Source organism: Nerophis lumbriciformis, linkage group LG04 (assembly GCF_033978685.3).
Source record: "Nerophis lumbriciformis linkage group LG04, RoL_Nlum_v2.1, whole genome shotgun sequence".
NCBI classification, from domain to species: Eukaryota; Metazoa; Chordata; class Actinopteri; order Syngnathiformes; family Syngnathidae; genus Nerophis; species Nerophis lumbriciformis.
Genome location: NC_084551.2, coordinates 23,235,862 through 23,255,850, shown reverse-complemented (window position 1 = coordinate 23,255,850; position 19,989 = coordinate 23,235,862). Strand labels below are relative to the sequence as shown.

The following is a 19,989-nucleotide window of genomic DNA, read 5'->3' as shown; positions in this document are numbered from 1 at the left end:
ATAAATGAATACAAATACATTCTTAGATAAAACAGTCTTGCGAGCCAATAATTCACTAGATAGTAACAGTTAAAGTAAACTTTCCAACTATTCAAAATTATCATTGTCAAATGCTTATAATTGTGTGAATACAAACAATTGTAAGCTGTTGACTGTATATAATAACCATATAGGGTCAGACCTGGGCATTAAAATGTTTCAAATGGCATTAAAACGCATTAAATTAGATTTGCTGAAACCAATTAAAACAGCTTTTTTATGCAGCTCTGGAGTCTGAATCGATCAGCGGGTGTGCAAGTGTACCTCATGTGGTGACTGGGTGAGTCTATATAATGTGTGTGAAGTTTTCTTTCGACCATGTCTGAAAAATATTTATTTAACGGTGTACATTTTCAAAAGATAGATAATGATACTTCTGCTGAGGGTGGGGTGTGGTTTCATTTGCAGTCTGTAAAACGCCTCCAAAATCGAGCATCTTGCAGACAGGCTCGAAAAAAGGGTTATAAATATGACTTTGGAGCAAAATTTGCACCAAAGTCATATCCAATACATTATATCTAAACCACAAGGAAATGCTTTAAAAAGGTAGAGTGCAATCATCGTAGGTCCCCTTTAAATATTTTTAAAACAAACAATCCCCAATGGCTAGAATATGTTACCAATAGTGGTTCACAAGAACAAATTTAACAAATAAATGTCTATGTTTGTCACAGTTAAAAGATACACTTTGTAATGGTTGTGGTTTAAATTGTCAATCATTGTTTCTATATATTTGTTGAACCCGTCAGAGAAAGCATAAGCTTTTCCAAACACTGCTTCTGTAACATTACGTTATCCTTTTGCTTAGTGTGTTATATGCTAGGAGCTTGTTCAAAGACGAGCGGCTGCCAAACAGCTACAAACAGCACTTAAACCTGAGAAATCATTTCCAAACAAACTTTTTCTCACGCTTTGAACCCTGCACTTTTATCCAGTGTTGCGGCTAATTTAGGGATTTTCCGGATTCATAGGCTTCACATGCCGCCAATAAATTTGCCTTAATCACATCAGACCAATTAAATTGCAGTCAGCCATTATGGAATCACCTTCATCATGGAGAAGACACAATCACATGCACAAAACACAGCCCCAAAGCCAAAGACAATCAATCCAGCCATCGAAAAAAAGAAACAGCCGCCACACTGAACGGAAATCCACAACCCCGAACAAGCCAAATTAGGCCAGATGACTTCAGCGGTTTCAGCGGGCAGGAGAAGAATGAAGACTGAGCGCCAATACTGTATGCCATGTAGGAGGCACTATATTTTGTCAAATTTTTGAATGAACACAATTTGAGTGCCTGTGGAAATATTTCATGTTTCAAAAACGTATAGACTTGTCCAGCCAATATATGTACAAAATAACATGTATCCAAAAATGAAGGTGTGCTCCATAGCCCAGATATCACAGTAGTAACTTTCATATATTTATTCATCAGCAATCATGGCCTGTGTGTGCCTTTCTGGTAAACAAGAGATCCACTGGATACTCACTCACCTTTACACTGATTAGTGTTCTTGTCCAGAATGGCCTTTGTGGAAACAATTTTTCCGTATCTGTGAAAACAGCAAAACAACGTTTGTATTAGCGATTCAATTAGTAGTTTTCAACATTTGAAGCCTACAAAGTAGAAGAGGAGGGAAATAGCATAGCTACTGTCCACTGGTCACACTGCATTGTATGACGTCCCAATGCATATTTTTTCTGAAAATCAGATATTTTAATGCAGTACAAAAACATTAAAATGTCCAATGTGAACGGGATAAAATTGACATGAGGTCCAAAACATCTTCTTTTGGCCACTGACCTCTTTCGTCTGCCATAGGGCTTGAAAGTAATACGTAGTAGAAATACGCAATGCATTTTGGGTTTTATGGGCATCTGAATAGCTTATTTAATGGATGAATGCAAGACTCTGTCCTTAATTTTTGTCCTTTTCTTTAACACGTTTAAAACAAGATACAAATGTGCTGCATCATTAACTTCCACAATCTTTCACAAGAACAATTTGGTGAGATTTTTCTCATTTCTAGCAGTGAACCATAGCCATTGAACTCGGATGAGTGAGCTAACAAAGAAATTACCAAACATCTCTTTTAACGCCATCACCCTGAACATATTGGTGTGTTCACGGCATTTTCAAACTGGCTAGTTTGAATCAAAGCCTGTGTCAATTTACCTCACACATCGCTAGCTGCGGGCTACAAACAACACACACTCTTTTGGAAAAAAAACATTGTTTTCTGTTTACTTTTAGTCATGGGTTAACACAAAAATGAATGAGTAATATTTTCGGAGAAGAAGCGTCGTGATCAAAATATCTTAAACCTGTTTATGAATTGAATTAATTAATTCAGTCTCTTGTCCATTGAATGTGCCCATATGGATTCTAATTTGTAAATAAAAGTAAATAAAAGTCTGCTTACAGCGGAGCTAATGGGAGGTCCTCTATTTCGCCCATAAAATTCAATAAATAACCATTCAAAATCCGCCAACAATACTCCATTTACATTTTGTGACTTGAATACTAACCAAGTATTAGTGATATTGTTATTATAAGCGCTAACACAGACAAAATACCGTGATCACTACCGTGTGTCACTTTGTTTACATCATCAAGTGGTCTGCTGCTTTCTCGCTTCCTTGCTCCCTTTATGTTTATTGTAGATCATAATTTATGCATCTCACCTGGACATGAGACGACTGAGTAGGTATTCCGACAAGTTGGTACACTTTGACTGCCATTTAGGACCCGAAACTGTCGAGGACAACACGAAAAACGCTTGTTCCCCCCGCCCCCAAACCCCCTTACTTTGTGATGATGATGAGACATCTTTCATCTAAATGAGAATATATGAATATCCCAGCAGTCGGCATCCTAATGACAGCAGACGTTGCACAGTAAGTGATGTTTTATTATGTTTGTTGGCTCTCATGAAGTCTGCAGTGAGTAAGAATCAGTGAGAAAAAACAAAAGCTTTTTATTATCTTTAAAATCGTAAAACAAAACAAAAGTTAGGCATATTGATTGTGAACAATAGGCAAAATTTCCCAAAAAGTGCAGTTCCCCTTTAATGTAGCAGTTTGCTTTGTCGACGACAGGACTACTGAACAAATGTATTGTTTTTTTATTGATGGTAAATTGGTTGTTTATGTTGGAACGCTATGCTTTTTACGTAACTTACCTCCTTTTAATGTGGCTATCTATCAAGGTGATTGTGGTTAGTAACAATAATGGTTGTGGTTTTGGTATTAGTTTACTTTGAACATTCATAATGATACAATATGGTACATCGTATATTACCAGTTTATCGCAACACTAAATTGGCCCTATTGTGTGAATGTGAGTGTGAATGTTGTCTGTCTATCTGTGTTGGCCCTGTGATGAGGTGGCGACTTGTCCAGGGTGTACCCCGCCTTCCGCCCGTATGCAGCTGAGATAGGCTTCAGCACCCCCCGCAACCCCGAAAGGGACAAGCGATAGAAAATGGTTGGATGGAGGGCATTACAGCATATCCAAAAAGGAGTAGGAAGAAGTAGAGCTTATTTAATTTTACCCCCTTCCATTTCATAGCAATTTCTAACGCAGTTGTTTGTACTCAATCTGTAACACAACAGTAGATACATAAATAAATACAAGAGTAAATAGATAAATACATAAATAATAAACAAGGTTCTCATAAACAAAAAGTTACGTAAGTTGTGACTCACATCATGAGATAAATAAGATGATCTCATTTTTAAAAAAAGTTATTCATATTTTTACTTTTTAAACGGTGACTTTGAACAGTTTCTTAAACTGGATCATATTACCACTTTGTTTGACTTATTTGCTTAATCCATTCAATAGTTTAATTCCACGTAATGATATACTAAATGTTTTAAGTGTTGTATGTGCAAACAATTGTTTCAAATAAAATGTTTCCCTATGGTTACATTTCTCCTCTTTTGTCGAGAAGTATTGTTGTCCATCCTTAGGTAGCAGGTAGCATATATAATCTTTCATTTTTAATATGGAATTTTAATTTGAAATCTTATATGGTGGCGGATTTTTCAGCATCGACTCCCAGCACTTTGCAGCAAAATATACGTCGCAATTTCCGCCCTCTAACACAAATATTATGAATGAAGCCTTGGGTAAAGTAAATTATCCCCCTCTTAATTATCGCTGAACAGATTTTCAGCATCAGGAAAGAAACATTTTCTAACTTTGTCTGAAATTCGAGCGAGTCATTGCTCATCTTTCGCCAACTTTGACAAAATTGTGGGAAATGACAACAATCGGAAACATCGGAAGCGTTCATTCCAATCCAGCTTGTAGGAAAGTGACGATTATTTTCATCAAAGTCATGTGTCTAATTTTACCTCACATTGTTTCATCAAAAAGTAGCACACTATCAATATCTCAACAAAATGTTGCCGGAAAGCAGTGGCGGGCCGTGCGTTTCCCACCTAGGCCTTCAGTGATGTCCGACCTCAATGATTACCTCTCAAAATACCATAATTTATGTCACCACATGACTTTTGCTGGAGAAATACTATACAGGAACACATTTACGCACTACTGGGCATTGTACAAAACGTGTTATTTTCTGGCGCATTTAAAAATCAATAAACCCGCATCAGCAATTAAAACATATCTTATGTGGTACTGTCAAAATTAAAATTGCAACAAACAATTTAAACGTGAAAAAATAAAGAAATAAAATATCTGAACTCACATTTCATCGCCTGGACAGCTGAGCTAGTTTCCGGGGTTGGGCAACATGGTCTAACAAGATGTAGTTTTTCTTTAAATATCCTTCTTGAAAATGGCCTTGCAAATATATGTGTTGTCTTGTCTACTCATAAAAGATGCAGACGAGGCGTTTTGGCTGAGTTCTTAAAGTTTACTCCACAGCGTGCTCATCAAAAACATCCCTCTGCCGGCATGTCTTCATTTAACAACCTAAACGGGGCTACTGCGCATTGTCTTTACTACTGTGGCTTTTGATTGATTGATTGATTGAAACTTTTATTAGTAGATTGCACAGTTCAGTACATATTCCGTACAATTGACCACTAAATGGTAACACCCGAATAAGTTTTTCAACTTGTTTAAGTCGGGGTCCACGTAATCAATTCATGGCATGCTGGTTAATGGAGTTCTTATGTTACCGAGCTCATAACATCACAATATATATCTGCCTTAGGCCAGCTAGAAGGACATACTGACAACAACGCGTGATCTGATTGGCTATCGCAACTGTCTGTCAAATGTTTGTGTACGTTCACTAAGAGTGCACGGACGCCCGCATTGTTGATTCTGAAGGCCCCGGGCAGATTTGGTACAGCATGGCAACATAAGCTAGCTGAATTCTGATTGAATAAAAACTCTATAAACTAAAAACAACAGTGCTGGAAGGAGCATAATATGACTTGAAGAGAATATGAATACTTTTAGATATTTAGGGAAAGTAAATTAAAAATTACTTTTATTTTTAATTATGATCATGATTTCTGGTTATGTTAGGCCAGCAGAGAAGGCCTTGCTGGCCCTGACGGCACACCACTGTCGGAAAGGCAATATGGTTCTTTTTTTGTTTTGGTATCCTTCCTGAAAGGGCTGGTCTCAGTAAATGTACAGGCTCATTTTCTTGATTTATGAATGAACGTGAGATTGAAAAAATGGCCTATGTACTGTCATCTAGTGCAGTGTTTTTCAACCACTGTACTGCGGCACACCAGTGTGCCGCGAGATACAGTCTGGTGTGCCGTGGGAGATTATGTAATTTCACCTAATTGGGTTAAAAATATTTTTTTTCAAACCAGTAATTATAATCCGCAAATGTGCCGTTGTTGAGTGTCTGCAATGTCTAGAGCTCGGCAGCGTAACCATGTAATACTCCTCCATATCAGTAGGTGGCAGCAGGTAGCTAATTACTTTGTAGATGTCGGGAACATGGTTTGTTGTGATCACGTTATGCAGGAGGCAGCGTGTAGGTAAAACGGTATATAACATTTAAACCAAAAACAAATAAAGCTAGTGCCGCTAAGAAAAAGCATTGAAACTCAGGGATGGCTATGCAAAATTAAACTAAAACTGTACTGGCTGCAAAGTTAACAAAAACAGAATGCTGGACGACAGCAAAGATTTACAGCGTGTGGAGCAGACGGCGTCCACAAAGTACATCCGAACATGACATGACAATCAACAACGTCCCCACAAAGAAGGATAGCATCCGCACAACTTAAATAGTCTTGATTGCTAAAACAAAGCAGGTGCGGGGAATAGCGTTCAAGGAAGACATGAAACTGCTACAGGAAAATACCAACAAAAGAGGAAAAGCCACCAAAATAGGAGTGCAAGACAAAAACTAAAACACTACACACAGGAAAACAGCAAAAAACTCAAAATAAGTCACGGCGTGATGTGACAGGTCGTGATTTTACACCTACTTTGAGAGAAGAGCTATAGTGATGCATGGTTGGTCATATCCAACAATTGCGACAACGACTTTTTATTGTCCCTGTGACCCCGAAAGGGACAAGCGGTAGAAAATGGATGGATGGATGGACTTTTTATTGTCAATATCGGCTACTGAGTTTCATTTTTCAATGATTTCTGCCGGTGGTGTTCCTCTGGATTTTTTCAATGAAAAAAATGTGCCTTGGCTCAGAAAAGGTTGAAAAAACACTGATCTAGTGTACTGGGTAGTAATTGAGATTATTTGAGAGAAAGGACAACATGCAGGAGCTAAAAGATGCTGTATAACGGAGGAGGTGGCAAATGTGAAATATTTAAAATGGCTGAGGAAAGAGAGGCATCAGTCAAAAGATAACCTGAGACAGTGATGGTAAGCAGGAAGCAATAGTGAGATAGTATGTGGTGTTTAATAAAGAATAGATCATTTAGCTGTCACCAGCAGGAGCGTCTCTGTCAGTGAACAGAGAGTCGCTCGCCTGACAGCCTCACATCTAACTCTGTTGGGACAACAGACTTTGGAAGTAAAAGAAGGAGAAAAAAAAAAGTATTTTAAAAGACTGCAATCACACGCAGCTTGGCATCTGAGCAGCTTATGATTGTGAAATTGGAAGAGAAAGGACTATTTCCTGTGAGTCAAGCATCAAAACATCCAAACCGTGATCATTTTTTCGCACGTTTCACAACGAGATATTTTAGGGTATTTACAAACGCAACGACTGTGACGAGCTGGAATCAAATATCACATTTGCCGGGGACACTTTCGACTGAAGTTGCGCCGTCTGGTAAACAATTTCTTCGACCTGCGGTTTGGGACGACATCCAATGGAACGCAGGCACGGAAATCACAAGGCCGGGACTAATCGCCCACACATTTACGCAGAGACAAACACACGTGCACGGCGTCAGAGATGAAAATAACCAAAGCGGTAATCACGCACTTTACACATACCATCTGGCAATGCCCAGCTCTTTGTTTACTTCTGTGTGTGTGTATTTGTGAGGGGAAAACACTCGCAGTGCATGTGCGAGTGAGTGAGGCAAGACACGCAAGAACATTTCACGTGTGGGTGTGTTACCTTGCATCTGTGTGACTGTGTGTATGGATCAGGTGTGTCCAAAGTGGGGCCCGGGGGCCATTTGCGGCCCGCAGCTAATTGTTTACCGGCCCGCCACACATTCTGGAAATGCTATTGCAAAAATAAACAAAGAACATTCAAAAAAGTGGAATGGGGTGAAATCTAACGAGAACAAGTTGACACAAAGCTGCCATGCAGGCTGTTTTTTTTTAAATGTTGTCTTTCTTTTTTTGCCATTGTTTAAAAAAAAAAATAATGACAAAAAAAATCCTTGTTATAATGAATTATTTTCAAGGCTCCAGTTACTTCAAATATTTCACATTAAAATGTCTTATGTGGTAAATATTGCATATATTGTGCATATGCCATATAAAAACATTAAAGTTTTTTTTGACAAAAGAGCATAAAACAAAAAAATAATAGTTCAAACGTAACATCGACAGATATATCTGAAGTTGATCCTGTAACTTAAGTGTTGAAAGTAAAAGAAAAACCTAATAAAAATGTATCACTTTATGAGTAGGGCACCTTTTGGATCCCAAATATATTTAGTGGTATTGTATTTACTATGGGCAGCACGGTGGAAGAGGGGTTAGTGCGTCTGCCTCACAATACGAAGGTCCTGAGTAGTTGTGGGTTCAATCCTGGCCTCGGGATCTTTCTGTGTGGAGTTTGCATGTTCTCCCTGTGACTGCGTGGGTTCCCTCCGGGTACTCCGGCTTCCTCCCACCTCCAAAGACATGCACCTGGGGATAGGTTGATTGGCAACACTAAAATTGGCCCGGGTGTGTGAATGTGAGTGTGAATGTTGTCTGTCTATCTGTGTTGGCCCTGCGATGAGGTGGCGACTTGTCCAGGGTGTACCCCGCCTTCCGCCCGATTGTAGCTGAAATAGGCTCCAGCGCCCCCCGCGACCCCGAAGAGAATAAGCGGTAGAAAATGGATGGATGGATGTATTTACTATTCTATTCTACTACTCAGTGGCCTAGTGGTTAGAGTGAGTTCAAACCCCGGCCGAGTCATACCAAAGACTATAAAAATGGGACCCATTACCTCTCTGCTTGACACTCAGCATCAAGGGTTGGAATTGGGGGTTAAATCACCAAAAATGATTCCCGGGCGCGGCGCCGCTGCTGCCCACTGCTCCCCTCACCTCCCAGGGGGTGGAACAAGGGGATGGGTCAAATGCAGAGGACAAATTTCACCACACCTAGTGTGTGTGTGACAATCATTGGTACTTTAACTTTAACGTTATCTTTTCACTGTGATTACTCAAAAATAATACATAATTCAAATCATTGGTGTCCTGCATTATTGATATTTTAGGACTCTAATTACTAAATACTGCATATTTCAGTTGTTTTTGACAGAAAAGCCATAAAACCTTTTTTTTTTTTAATTACTTTATATGAACTTGAAGTTGATATAGAGATTAACTGTAAGCGTTAAATAAAAAAATACTAATTTTACTTATTTTTAACATTTTAATGACTGAGACCCTTTATGGTCCCCGGGACCCCTAAAGGTAAAATAAATTTAAAAAATCCATATATTTTGTTATGTTTTGAAAACGAAAAATATCAAAATGGCCCATACATGCTTTAATTTTTCCATGTGAGGCCCTCAGTGGAAAAAGTTTGGACACCCCTGGTATAGATGCATGCAAAGATCTCATGCACCGTCAATGCTTTGGCAGGTTGTTGTTTTCTCGGAACAGTAGAGCGAAAACACTGTTTGCATGTTTGTGAAAAATGGAGCGGCAGTAACAGAGAGAAGCAAATACCCAGCATGACACATTATGATCCTTGAAACAACATATTCACAGTTGTCTCTTTTCGCCGAGTGGAAAACCACACACTGCATATGTTGAAAGGTGTTTCTGCTATCCGCAGATAAACACACCTTCTATTAGTAGCTTGGAGTTGGGATGTAAGGACAGGACAGGAGAGACGCAGGGTTGAGAGAAGATGACCTGTTACAACAACCTTGCAGCATCCAATTGAATGTTGCACGCTCTGGATGTCAATCGATACCAACAACTAGTTTTAGAAAGCTGAACTGTGATACTGTAGGGGAGAAATGAAGACAGCACTATTGCCAATACGGATGTTAAGGAGAGGCCAAGGCGATGCAGTGTTAAATCCTCTGTTCAAGAATGACTGGGACTCTTGCATTGATTTGAGCTGCGTGCGCTTGGAAATAACCATCGACCTGCACTTCACACATGAGATACTTAAAAAAAAAAAAAAGAAGAAAATCATGTTTTTAGATAATGTACTTACGAGACGCCTACAAAGCATGACAAGAACCAAGAAGGTCAGGGTTATCAATTACTTCCCTTTGTACTGAATAAACACTGAGTGAAAAGATACAACGATGTTTACTGGATACTTATCTCAACTGAAGAATAGTGTCAAGTACTCAGGGAAAATAAATACTAGAAATAATACACAAGCAAATTTGACATATTTGAGTGTACTAGAGCTAAGTGGCTCCATTAAATGAAGTGGTGCAAAGTTTATTTTAATGTGGATTGGTATATAGTTTTGTTTTTGTTTTTTCATAATGGACCTATATTAGTTGCTCCGGTAGCCGCTAGTCTAAATTCTGGACTATAAGCAACTTCTTTTTTCCTACGCTTTGAACCCTGCAGCTTATAAAACGGTGCAGTTAATTTATGGATTGTTCTTCGCTGATTGCCATAATGAAAATAGTTTTCATAAAACACAAACAAAGACATCGAAAATATGTGTTATTGTTTGTGTCGACCATAGCGTTCTACTCGTATGCATTCTTCATTCACAAGTTTTACAGTATAACTAAAACAATTAATACTAACTAAACCGTCCAATGTGTGATGTCTTTAGAAGTGTTTTCCTGCATCTTTGTACATGCTATCTTAATGTAATGAAGCTAGAGCCGTTAGTATTAGCTAATATGCTAACACATTTATCAGTGTCTGTGTTAGTGTTATTAACTTACAATTGCATTTTTTTTGGATTGTTTCAGTTCTACAAATTCCTCTATAAATTCACCAAAACGTCACCGTGGAGTTCTTGAGTCTGTTTAGCTGATTACAGAGCCAGCTTTCGCAACTGGTCCGTCCATGACAACCACTTCTGTTTTGTTTGATCAACTGTTTTACTGCCTAGTTACAGACGCCATTTGGAAACAATTAAGTTATGTAAATAAACATTTACAAAATATTCCTGTGTAAATAACTCATTTCACAATTTATATACCTGTGGCTTATAGTCCGGTTCAGCTAACATATGGAAAAATATGTTTTTCTTCTAATATTTAGTAGGTGCGGCGTGTATACCGCTGCACTCTGTAGTCCAGGAAATATGGTACATACAAAAAAACATTCAAAAACAAAATATATTCATTAAGAAATACTAAACAAAAATAAATAAAATAAGTACTTAATAAAATAAACAAGAAAAGAACAATAACAAAAACATTAGTATACTACGTTAAGTATACAACACATTTTCTTTTCTTAGCACATGTTCTTGCTACTGGTATAACTATGTTTGTTCCAAACATGATATATTAGAATGGCTTCATTGTAGTAGTAAGAACAGTATTAAAAATTAGGAATGTCAAAATTAACTCTTTAACTCATGCAATTTGATCTCTAAACATTATCACATTAAACATGCATGAACGCAGAATAATCACGCAATTTATTTTGGCCGCACAATCGCGCATGCTATTTTACCTTAACCGTGGATGGTTACCTAAAGGGCGCAGCAGGTTGTTATACAGTCAGTGATCAGGTCAATGCATACATCAGTGCAAAGATGAGTGCGGAGACTCCGACAGATGTTGCTCAAATTTCACGGTACTTTGGTTAAAACTGTTATCAAGCAGTGTTAAACAAATAAATTATGTGAATTCAAGTAAAATATGTTCCTGTATGATATTGTGACAATAAAATTGCATTTGTATCAAAATATTGGGATCTTTTTTAAAGTTAATCTAAATTATGCACGCAAGGAATTTACTACAGTTGATAGCAATTAATCAAAATGCATAACTGTGATTAATCTGATAAAAATATTCATCATTTTGACAGCATTAAAACATTTTTTTAAATAACTGCTTATAAACATTTACCCATAAGAGACCTTGAAGCATGCTGTCAATACTTACATTGGTAGTGAAATTCCCACCTTGGACATTTCACTACCAATTCTGAAGCATTGTTGTGCATAAGTTGTAGCTTTTGAATGTCTTTCTTAGGAGCACATGATCAAATAACGCAGCAATGTTTGATAAATCAGCCATGTAATAAACACATCCTGTAATAAAATTAACAGTTCTACCCATGTTGGACACAATCTTGTCTGTGTGACATGACCAATTCAATTGGTTATTTATGGTTAACCCTTGCAATTCAACTTCATCTGCTGTTCCAAAGAAATAGCTTTCAAAGTGTGTGACAAAGACTGCACATTCTTTAATGTAAGTTTAAAGCCGATAATTATATATTTTGTTTTACTGTTGTTGAGAACAAGCTTATTACTGTCAACCCAACTGGAAACATGGTCCAGTTAATTTTGCCCTACAATTTTCAAAACACTTATGTTATGTGACGATGCATTTAGTGTTGAGTCATCCGCATACATAGTTATAGATACGCTTTAGTAAAAATAGAATTGAATAAAATACAATTGAGGAACTCTGCAGTCTAATCCCATTGCATTAAAGAGGTTACCATTAAAATACACAAGTTAAGGCCTATTAGTTAAATCGGGGGTCAGCAACCCGCGGCTCTTTACTACCGCCCTAGTGGCTCCTTGGAGCATTTTTACAAAAGGATTAAAAATGGAAAAAGATACGGGGAAAATCATTTTTTTGGGTTTTAGTATGTTTTTGTTTGAACATGACACAAACCTTCCCAATTGTTAGAAAGCTCACTGTTTAATATGTTTGAGTTCATGCTTCACTGATCAGAGTATTTGGTGAAAATTGTTTTGTCTTGAACTCACCATAGTGTGGACTGTGATGCAACAGTTTGTTTACATGTAAAATCTTCCACTCTTTTGTCTCATTTTGTCCACGAAACGTTTTATGCTGTGTGTGAATGCACAACGGTATGCTTTGTTGATGTTATTGACTTGTTGGAGTGCTTATCAGGCATATTTGGTCAGTTCATGACTGCAAGCTAATCGATGCGAACATGCTATCGAGGCTAGCCATATGTACATATTGCATCATTATGCCTCATTTAAATAAATGATAAATGGGTTATACTTGTATAGCGCTTTTCTACCTTCAAGGTACTCAAAGCGCTTTGACAGTATTACCACATTCACCCATTCACACACACATTCACACACTGATGGCGGGAGCTGCCATGCAAGGCGCTAACCAGCAGCCATCAGGAGCAAGGGGTGAAGTGTCTTGCCCAAGGACACAACAGACGTGACTAGGTTGGTAGAAGGTGGGGATTGAACCCCAGTAACCAGCAACACTCCGATTGCTGGCACGGCCACTCTACCAATTTCGCCACGCCGTCCCTTTGTAGGGAAATTTGACCTCATTTAATATCCTTTACTTTTATCCTCTTTGTATTTAATTTAGTTTTGCATGTCTCATGACATATCTGTATGTACAAACGCTGTTTCCATATGAGTTGGGAAATTGTGTTAGATGTAAATATAAACGGAATACAATGATTTGCAAATCCTTTTCAGCCCATATTCAATTGAATGCACTACAAAGACAAGATATCTGATGTTCAAACTCATACATTTTTGCAAATAATAATTAACTTAGAATTTCATGGCTGCAACACGTGCCAAAGTAGTTGGGAAAGGGCATGTTCACCACTGTGTTACATGGCCTTTCCTTTTAACAACACTCAGTAAAAGTTTGGGAACTGAGGAGACACATTTTTTAAGCTTCTCAATTGAAATTCTTTCCCATTCTTGCTTGATGTACAGCTTAAGTTGTTCAACAGTCCGGGGGTCTCCGTTGTGGTATTTTAGGCTTCATAATGCGCCACACATTTTCAATGGGAGACAGGTCTGTACCCGCACTCTTTTACTATGAAGCCACGTTGATGTAACACATGGTTTGACATTGTCTTGCTGAAATAAGCAGGGGCGTCCATGGTAACGTTGCTTGGATGGCAACAAAAGGTTGCTCCAAAACCTGTATGTACCTTTCAGCATTAATGGCGCCTTCACAGATGTGTAAGTTACCTATGTCTTGGCCACTAATACACCCCCATACCATCACAGATGCTGGCTTTTCAACTTTGCGCCTATAACAATCCGGACGGTTCTTTTCCTCTTTGGTCCGCAGGACACGACGTCCACAGTTTCCAAAAACAATTTGAAATGTGGACTCGTCAGACCATAGAACACTTTTCCACTTTGTATCAATCCGTCTTAGATGAGCTCAGGCCCAGCGAAGCCGACGGCGTTTCTGGGTGTTGTTGATAAACGGTTTTCGCCTTGCATAGGAGAGTTTTAACTTGCACTTACAGATGTAGCGACCAACTGTAGTTACTGACAGTGGTTTTCTGAAGTGTTCCTGAGCTCATGTGGTGATATCCTTTACACACTGATGTCACTTGTTGATGCAGTACAGCCTGAGGGATCGAAGGTCACGGGCTTAGCTGCTTGCAATAGTTGGTTGAGAAAGGTTTTTCTTAAACTGTTCAACAATTTGCTCACGCATTTGTTGACAAAGTGATGACCCTCGCCCCATCCTTGTTTGTGAATGACGGAGCATTTCATAGAATCGACTTTTATACCCAATCATGGCACCCACCTGTTCCCAGTTTGCCTGTTCACCTGTGGGATGTTCCAAATAAGTGTTTGATGAGCATTCTTCAACTTTATCAGTATTTATTACCACCTTTCACAAATTCTTTGTCACGTGTTGCTGGCATCAAATTCTAAAGTTAATGATTATTTGCAACAAAAAAAAATGTTTATCAGTTTGAACATCAAATATGTTGTCTTTGTAGCATATTCAACTGAATATGGGTTGAAAATTATTTGCAAATCATTGTATTCCGTTTATATTTACATCTAACACAATTTCCCAACTCATATGGAAACCGGGTTTGTAATATTGGCTGTATTTCAGATAGTTGTTTGTGTGCCATGTTGTTCCAGACCACAGCAAACGTTACAGAGCTTGCCAAAGATTGTAATAAATCTCTTAAAAGAAGACAGCCCGCCGTTTTCTTCAAGTTGGACACACACATCTATACCTTTGGCCATTCTAAGACAGTCATTGCCAGGAGTTCTCACCCTCTGAGTAGCCTCTGATTTACTAATGTTTTCCAATGTAGTAAAAATGTGTAGAATAGAATAGATAGAATATATCTTTATTGTCATTGTACAACAAAATTGTAAGCAAAACTAATTCAGTGCACATTCATAACACATAAAAACATAAGAACATAGAATAAATATTAAGATTCAACATTTCTGTCAACAAAGATTTGTATCAGCCTGCACGTAGTCATTTTGATAGTAGGCTAATATAACTAATATAGACACTTAGATCATGTGTTGTCTTCATTATAACAATTATATACGGCTTTTAATTTTTTGTGGCTCCAGACAGATTAGTTTTTTGTATTTTTCGTCCAATATGGCTCTTTCAACATTTTTGGTTGCCGCCCCCTGAATTAAATAGTTAAATCTAATTATTCAATCTCTAAAACCATATGCAGAAAGTGTTCTCAACACGAAACCATGATCTTTAACATCGAACACTGCACTAAAATCTAGTAAGACCTCAGCAACGTATTTTTTTCATCAATACGTTGCTGCGTCATCGTCATAAAATGGGAGAAAACACAAGTTTTTCCATGATTATGCTAAGAACATGCATATTACTAATTGATCTACAGTTAGCACCACCGAAGTGTACGACTAAATCAAGTCAAGGACACACAACATTGTTCCGAAGTCTGAGTTTACAGATTATAAGTGTACATTATATTTCCATATTATATACATAAGTGCTACTGACATATTCAGCTTTTAATGAACTCTTTGAGCTGTTGTTTTTCTGGGGCAGAATGATTATGCAGCATGCATATATATATATATATTTTTTTTTAAAGGAATAATTTGGTTCACAAGAATAGTTCTAGTCTTATTTTAATGAAACATTATAGACATGAATAAATGTAATTGCTGATTATGATGACTGACTACACAGCTAGCAGCTTCTCTGTGTTAACGTAAAATATTAACTGAAAAAAACATTACATTTGGCTAAGAGAAAGCAGATTGTGGATGTCCTCAATAAAATAGTTCAAGCTAATAAGTTAACACACCCATATTAGAAGTTTTTGGTTTGTGTATGTCACCAAGCTGTATAATCCTATACGAGTCTTTGCTCTTGCTGCCGTTTTCACGATACTTTGTTAGAATGATACAGAGCGGGGCTTGTGGGCTTATGGGAGTTGCGATCTGTTTGGAATCTGGGTAGAAAATACTGTATAAACTGTACATACATATATATATATATATATATATATATATATATATATATATATATATATATATATGTTTTTTAATGCCAATAGAATAAAATAATAGCAGTGAATGATATTGCATTTGACGGCAAACTTAATCCAAGTCATTTACAGCTCCGTGTGCACTATGAATAACACCAATTTGAAACAAAAGAAGACATATACCGGTATGCTAAATTTGGTTGACATCTCAGCAATGCCTTGGTAGCGAAATTGTCCACACACTTGCCTTTTATGAGATATGACCTGGGTTCGATTCTCGGCAGTGTTAATATTATTTATTGTCAGCAATTGTTTTACAAGAAGTTTCACTCCACACTTGCTGGTGGTAGGCCACCACAGTAGCTACAGCTGGTCCGGGGGTAGACTGACGGTCTTATGGGTACCATCCCTGCAGAACTTGGTGCCCCCCCCCTGAAAAAAAAAAAAAGTCTGGACACACCACTGTGCGGTAGGAGGCTTTGCAGTCAAACCTCACACACATTTTTGCTTTACATGCACGCTGGTCCGCGAATGAACTATTGCACTTGTATGTGTCAAAGTTAAATCAATGGGAGAACGAGGACATTCTGCATTGGGTCAGAATCAATATCGGGATTTCAATAAATGGCTTTGGTTGCACTAACTTTTTGCCACATTGTTCTTATTACTGTAAGCAATGTAACATTGTGTCATTCTTTCCAAGAAATCAGTTCCTCTTGGTCTTTAATTGGTAGGCATAACATTGCATTACATCTGTAATGATCACACGTAACAGTTTTGACTTTGTTCGGTATTTTCCTGTGTTTTGTATCATTTCCTGTCCTGGTGCTCCTATTTTAATTATACTTTTGTGTTTTATTCATTTATTTTAAGATCATTGTGCTTTTATACCCCAGCAAGTATCTGTTTTCTGTTCACTTCCATGCTGCACTAGATTTTTTTTTTACGCTAACTGTGTTTTCCAGTTTTTGCTTGGCATCCTGGGGTCGATACAAGAGCATGTAACATCTGTTTTACATATTGTATTCTTGAATACACTTTTCCAACACTGAAAGATGTTGGAAAAAGCGAGCTGTATTGTTATTGGAAAAAGAAAATAACAAAATTGTCACTGAGAATAACATTTACTATAGACAATTGGGTATTCGACAGAAAGCTAAAAACAAATTCAAGATATAATCTGTGGACAAATGTAACTTGCAATTTATGGGCCAATTAACAAAAAGATGGGTAATCCCTCGCACTAACAGCTAAGGTACCCTTAATTGCCAACATCCACACTTGTTCCCTACGTGATGAAAAGCGAACAAACTGTTCACAAAAAAAATCTTATGACTAATGAAGCAACATGAATCCAAGGTGATTGTGGAACAGCCAGGACATCATTAGGCTTTTGGAAAAGCCTTGATACCATTTTTATCAAAGATTCGTGGAATGCGTTCCAGAGTCAGGTCTGTAAAAGTAATCCAACAAATGCAGAAATGGTAAAATTTGCAATGAAAGTCAGACTCCAAATGCTTTTTCAATACTTGCCAAAAAGGTCAAGAAGAGTTTTGCAAGACATAAAACACTTTGTTTGAATGAAAGATGAAATAAAATGAACAAAGTGAGTTGAATTTAAAGGATTGTTAAGCATCAACGAACCAATTAGCTTATACAACAAGACGATTTTCAATGACAAGAGTCATTTATTATAACAACAAAACGACAAGTGCAAGGCAATAAAAGGAGTAATGACAGCTGCTTTGGACTAAATTATAAATGGTAACTGGGTTATACTTTGTGGGGAGGCGGGGCCGGCAGACCGACAGCGAGGCGTGCCGGCCGCGCTGTTGGACTGCCGGCCACGCCTCCCCACATACTTGTATAGCGCTTTTCTACCTTCAAGGTAATCAAAGCGCTTTGACACTATTTCCACATTCACCCATTCACACACTGATGGCGGGAGCTGCCATGCAAGGCCCTAACCACGACCCATCAGGAGCAAGGGTGAAGTGTCTTGCTCAAAGACACAACGGTCGTGATGAGGTTGGTAGAAGGTGGGGATTGAACCAGGAACCCTCAGGTTGCTGGCACGGCCACTCTCCCAAAATTAAAGCCATTTTATTTAAAAAAATGAATATGCCATTTTTCTTTGTTAGAATGAATCTTTGGGTTCAAATGTGCATTTTAGCCATACAATTCCTATTATCTAAAAATATAATAACAGTTCTATTAAATTATTATTAAGATGTTTTTTATGTAAAAAAAAATTATAAGCAATAATTTAATATAAACAGATGTTACTGAGGTGCTTGTGCATGGTTGCACCATTAAAATAAAAACAAATAAAAAAACATTTTTAGCATGTTTTTGTTACGATACCAGGGCATAACAATGCCGGGGGTCTTTCCAGGATGCGGAGGAACGTCAGGAAACAGCTTACCGGTAAGAAGAATGATTTATTCCATAAATCCCCACAGAAATATGCAGCGCGGTGCCCACGACACGAAAAAAACAAGAATGGCTTAGCCAAAAGGGAGCTAGACCAAAACACTAGGAGCAGGAACGGGAATGTAACTTGTTGTATGAGAGCAAACAAAAGCACCAGACCGAGTAAGGCGGGAGGAAGGAATAAATAGCTCTCTGATTAGTGCCCGGGAAACAGGTGAGCGTACCGAACACTAATCAGAGGCAGGTGAAAATAATCAGCACCCATGACAACCAAGAAACACAAAACAGGGGTGCTGGAAACAGAAGTTAAACAACAAGTGAATCAAAACCTAAATAAACTATGATCCGGGCAACGGATCATGACAGTTTTTTGTTTGTATACTGTAAAATACAGCATGGATATGGTGTTATTATCTCATTATTTCTCTTAAAATGCCCCTTTAATGCTGACAACATTGGCACTTCATTCACACTAAAAACTACAGGTACAATTATGCCTCATCATGTCAGAATGCCCTCCACTGTTAAATGTTTTAAGTTTTGTCTTAAAACCCACTTTGATTTTCTGGCTTGAGTCATGTGGCCCTTTTGCCTTTTTTATTCTGTTTTATTGATTTGTTTTTACTTATCTTGGTGTTTTTATTTTTCATTGATTTTATTATTTTAGCTATTGTTATATTGAATGCTTTTAATTGAAGTACTTTGTATGTGCAGCACTCTGGAAACTGTTTGCTTGTTAATAGTGCTATGTAAATAAAGTGGATTTGTATTTAAAAAATTCCCAGCAAAATAGACACAGTAGTGATTTTTAGGCTTGTTTTCTAATGAGTTTCAGCACATTTTGGAAAGCACGTCTTTAGTTTCAAAATGTGGGTGGGCCTCCATCAGCAGACTGATGTCACCTACAGAAGACTGGAGGAAATGTTGTGTTTTGGTCGCATTTTCATACTGAATCATGATATTTGTGTGCAGAATTTGAGGGAACTATGAAATATGTCTTCCAGTTGAATTGTTGCAGGTTCTAGCACAGTGGTTATTTACCTTGTTGGAGGTACCGAACCCCACCAGTTTCATATGCCCATTCACCGAACCCTTCTTTAGTGAAAAATAAAATGTTTTTTTTCCGAATTCAAGACAAAGTTATATGTTTTTGGTAACACTTTAGTATGGGGAACATATTCTAAATAACAAAGACTTAATTTAGAGTTATTTGGTTAGGGTTCGGGTCAGGGTTAGAGGTTTAGGGTTATAATATGGCCATGCCGAATAACGCATTAATAAGTATTTAATAATGACTAGTTAAGAGCCAATATGTTACTCATTTGCATGTTAATAAGCAACTAATTAATGGTGAATATGTTCCCCATACTAAAGTGTTACCATGTTTTTTTACTGGTGCACAAAATGAACCGTGCACGAACATCACCTTGTTCAAACAACAAAACCAACACAGTGCATAAACTCCTCAAATTTGG

General features: G+C 37.7%; 1 protein-coding gene across 2 annotated transcripts in view; it reads right to left on the bottom strand.

Moving 5' to 3' along the window:
* The window catches only part of LOC133597907 (RNA-binding motif, single-stranded-interacting protein 3-like), a 379,536-nt gene that overhangs the window by 219,338 nt on the left and 140,209 nt on the right, over positions 1 to 19,989 (bottom strand). For both annotated transcript variants that reach the window (XR_009814684.1, XM_061950903.1), the window contains exon 3: positions 1,537 to 1,595. Coding sequence is in view for 1 of the 2 variants with exons in the window: in XM_061950903.1 (XP_061806887.1) it covers positions 1,537 to 1,595 (59 nt within the window). In the remaining variant the exon portion in view is untranslated. The remainder of the gene's footprint in view (positions 1 to 1,536; positions 1,596 to 19,989) is intronic.